This window comes from Ornithodoros turicata, chromosome 3 (assembly GCF_037126465.1).
Source record: "Ornithodoros turicata isolate Travis chromosome 3, ASM3712646v1, whole genome shotgun sequence".
NCBI classification, from domain to species: Eukaryota; Metazoa; Arthropoda; class Arachnida; order Ixodida; family Argasidae; genus Ornithodoros; species Ornithodoros turicata.
In genome coordinates this window covers 72,223,576-72,227,406 of record NC_088203.1, presented here as the reverse complement: position 1 = coordinate 72,227,406, position 3,831 = coordinate 72,223,576, and the positions used below count along the sequence as shown (strand labels likewise).

Below are 3,831 nucleotides of genomic sequence, written 5' to 3'. Positions count from 1 at the left end.
GTTGGCTCAAGTAGCGACCTACAAGCTTTTTTTATAGTACAAAATATTTTGCTATTCTGTTCAAAGCGATCAGTCGTTTGCGTGCTCATGAATACGTTCTCCATGCGAGAGGTGTTGCCAATATGTTTTGAAGTATCTTGAACTAGTCTGATGTTTATCCATATACATTGCTGGTACAAAAGTGTGTCCACTGCTAGAAAAGTCTTCCGTCATTCCAGTGCTATTCTTGAACAAGTGCAATTTTTGTATTTGAAAGTATTTTCATTCATGGAGTAAAGTCATGCTGCAACTAGTCTAATAAATTACATTATTTTTATATGCTGTGTCTCACTGTGTCACATGTACAAAGTGCGAAAATCTCACATCTTGTTTATCATAGAACGATATCCAGTGTTTTTAAACCTAAAGCCTAAATATGTATACAAGCAAAAAAAAAAGAGAAAATTAGTGGGGTATAAAAGAAGGTGGGACACATCCATTGCAAGTCCTGTCTTGCTCCCTATATGATCCCACATGACATCCCTGGAACCTCCATAAAACATACTTCGGAGTTTCACTGGGAGTTAATATACGGACTGGTGTCGAACGAAATGATGCAGTCCCAGGGACGTCCGCGCAGTCCGAACAAGGACGTCCCAGGGACGTCCATCGGACGGGCTTGTGTTATCTGGGAACGTCGATGACCACGAATCTGTAATGGCTGTCCACGACAGCCATCAACACTACAGAAAACGCGCCCTGTAAAAGGAAACACCACAATGAGAACACCTTATAGACGGACAAACGCACAAACAGGGACTGAAACCGGAACGGAACCAAAAACCATTTGGAACCCAAATTTTTCCAAGAACCGTAACGTAAACCGTAACATGAACTGCAAAATGCGACTTCGATTACCCTTGCCATGTGTTTTTCATTCAGAAATTGTGTAGGCAACTTACCATCTTATGTGCTTGGACCCATAATCATATGACATATGCATCGTGTGACATGTACATATTACATACGCCCCTTCCGAGTTGTGTTCTGTATTATTGTGATAAATTAGTATACGTTTAATTTAGTATAGTATACTGACTTTTTTTTTCACACCTGTTTGCTGAACCACTGAACGCACGCAGTTGTCCTGGCCTCGTAGCTTGTTAGAGCACAAGTGAAAGGAACCTGCATGAGATAATATAGTGACTGCAACAAATGGCTTTACGGGGAATGTCGGGGAAAACGGCAAACGTGTGTCGAAGAAAGAGTTCACTCTTTTTTCCACCTGGCAGATGGCACTTCACTACCCTTTCGGAGTGCAACATATAAATATATTAATTCTTACCCATTTGCACTATGTAGCTCATTTTGCGACATCCACGCATTTTACAGATACATCCTAGAGAAAGCTGAAAAAAATACTGGTTCAGCTGTTTCGTTACCAGTAACCCCAAATCTTAAAAGGGCGAATCCCATAACCGAAACCGCTTTCAGAGTTCCGACACGAACCATAACCAAACTGACCTTTGTTTCATTTTCAGTCCCCGCACACAAAGCTGATCAGTTACCTTATAGTTGTAGTACAGGGAGTCAGTGCGCTTTGGTGCTACAATCCTGACATGCTTTCCATCGACAGCCCCAATGCAGTTGGGGAGCTGCCATCGCTCTGCAAAACCCTTTGAGATCTCTGCCCATTCTGTCGGACTTGGCGGCTGTTGTGCAGAAAAGGAAGTGGTTGCTAGGTCTACGTGTGTATTCAGCGTGATTCAGCAACATGGCTAACACCCACCTTCATGTACAAGTCCTTAAGTTTCGCCCACAGGACACCGCAGGTTAAATGAATGGCCTCTCGAGCTGTTTCTATACCAACCCTATAGGCCATTGCAATATCTTTGAAGTCTATTCCAGACGAGAGATACCTGTGGTGAGATTGAAGGGTCATTTCTTGTGAGCTCAGTAGGTATGATGTGTTAGGTAACCTGAGATGCACTGTACATTTTACACATAAGTTTTAAGGACACTGTCAGCTCAGTGTTTACTCTTACCTCCGTGTAAATGCCAACCTCTCTGCTGAAGATATTGGCTCTCTGCACAAGTGAGCCTTTGTTAGGTCCTTTTCGACCAGTCTCTGCAAAATATCGAACTGTTCGGGACTTATTCGGCAATATTTCACGGAGTAGGTACGGTCCCCACTGTCTCTCAGCTTCCGCATCTGCAAAAGTTGAGCGATTTTTGTTTTGAGGTCGATATCAAATAGGTTCTCTTCTATGCATGCACAAAAAAGCTCAGCGTCAGTAGTAGTTACTGGACACAGATTGTCCGCAACGCTACAAGGCTTCTGGACATGTTTAATTAGCAATTAGAGCTAATTGGGACCCCCCACATTAATCAGGACCCTCCAGGGAGTCATTACACTAATTGGGGAGCATCTAAGACGTGTCCAGACCACCCTGTGCGTTGCCGACAATCTGTGTCCATAAAAAATAAAAAATAGATAGAGATAGAGTGGAGAGAAGGAGTTTAGTTGAAGATCAACGACGCCATCTTGAAGAAAGCGGTCCGGAACGGCCGCTGACCGTCGCTGGGCGACGGAGCACAGAGGCAGGTTGCAAAGCATCACAGCTATGACCACCAGTTCCGGACATCCTGTGATGTCAGCTGTGACGTCATCATGGCATGTCTGGGCAAGTTAGGACAGCTCTGGACATGCAAGGAGAAAAACACTCGTAATACAGAGGCTAGGAAAGCAAGAGTAAATATGCAAACCATCAATAGCTAACAAGAAAATAGAATTAGTTACACAACAAATGATCCCACCACAACAGGAGTGCAGAATGATGCTACTGCTCTATCCGACAGCCACGCAGAGAACTGACTCGTAATGTTTTTTTTTCTCCTGTATAAAGCCCCGCAGCTGCACCCCCTAGCGGTTACTTTCTCAACTAATCTTACAACAAAATTATTAAGAATCACGCCAGCGCTACTCCCGTTCCCAAGACAGAAGAAGATCGAAAATGGCGGGGATGCCCGGACAACAGCAACTAGCACCCGACGTGCACTGGCACGAAAATCGCAAACAAAGCGGGAACAAAGTTGGCGAAAGCATTAGTTACACAACAAATCAGCTCACCACAGCAGGAGCGCGGACCGATGCGACTGCTCACCGCGACAGCCAGCAAGAAACTGACTGGGACGCCGCTCCCCGGCCGCTACGCATGCGCGCGGCGACCACCTCCGAGAGGCTAAGAGAGAAGAGCATTCCTGCGCCCCCTGCTGGCCGTTCTCATTGGTCGTGACGTCGTCCTATTGTCTCAGGGCTACACTGTTTTTTTTTCCGGTCGACACAACTGGACAAGGTCAATCTGCAATGAAGCCATGGCATGACGTCATCATGCACCTGCGTAGCTCAAGGACGCGTGCGCTCTAGACAGGGGACCTATTATTTATTCAATCACTATCCCAAGATTATTTCCTTTATTCTTCTATAACGGTTGAATAGGAAACTATTGCAGAAGAGCACCATGCATGAAAGCTGATCGTAGGAATTCCAAAGTCTTACTAAATGGGACTTGCAAAAGAACAACATATCCTAACACGTAACTCCATCAACGGCTAATAAGAGGACTAGGCACTCAACAAATCAACACACAGTACGGGTAAGAAGGAGCGCAGAACGATGCGTCTACTCCGTCTGACAGCTAGGCACGGAACTGAGTCGTAATGCTTTTTCTCCTCTATAAAGTCTATCCCTCTTGTGGTTGATTTCTGAACTAATTTAATCACGAAATTATTAAGAGTAGCACTATTCCCATTCAGGGCAGCACTATCGTGAAGACAACAATGTTCCTTGTC

The 3,831-nt window shown here is 44.8% G+C and overlaps 1 protein-coding gene across 1 annotated transcript; it reads right to left on the bottom strand.

Moving 5' to 3' along the window:
* Nucleotides 1-663: 663 nt before the first annotated feature.
* On the bottom strand, nt 664-2,335 carry LOC135389632 (uncharacterized). Its single transcript, XM_064619667.1, has 5 exons — nt 2,025-2,335; nt 1,769-1,898; nt 1,548-1,691; nt 1,093-1,164; nt 664-738 (listed from the first exon to the last, which is right to left on the bottom strand). The coding sequence occupies exons 1-5, from the start codon at nt 2,189-2,191 to the stop codon at nt 664-666; spliced, it is 588 nt and encodes a 195-aa protein (XP_064475737.1). The 5' UTR covers nt 2,192-2,335.
* Nucleotides 2,336-3,831: the final 1,496 nt, after the last annotated feature.

What these genes read in the sequence shown, in the direction of transcription:
- LOC135389632 (XM_064619667.1), bottom strand. Translation starts at nt 2,191, where the DNA reads ATGCGGAAGCTGAGAGACAGTGGGGACCGTACCTACTCCGTGAAATAT. An exon ending in TTAAGGACTTGTACATGAAG is followed by an intron (nt 1,692 to 1,768) that starts GTGGGTGTTAGC and finishes TCTGCACAACAG; the next exon opens with CCGCCAAGTCCGACAGAATG. An exon ending in TTCAGTGGTTCAGCAAACAG is followed by an intron (nt 739 to 1,092) that starts GTGTGAAAAAAA and finishes TTCCTTTTACAG; the next exon opens with GGCGCGTTTTCTGTAGTGTT.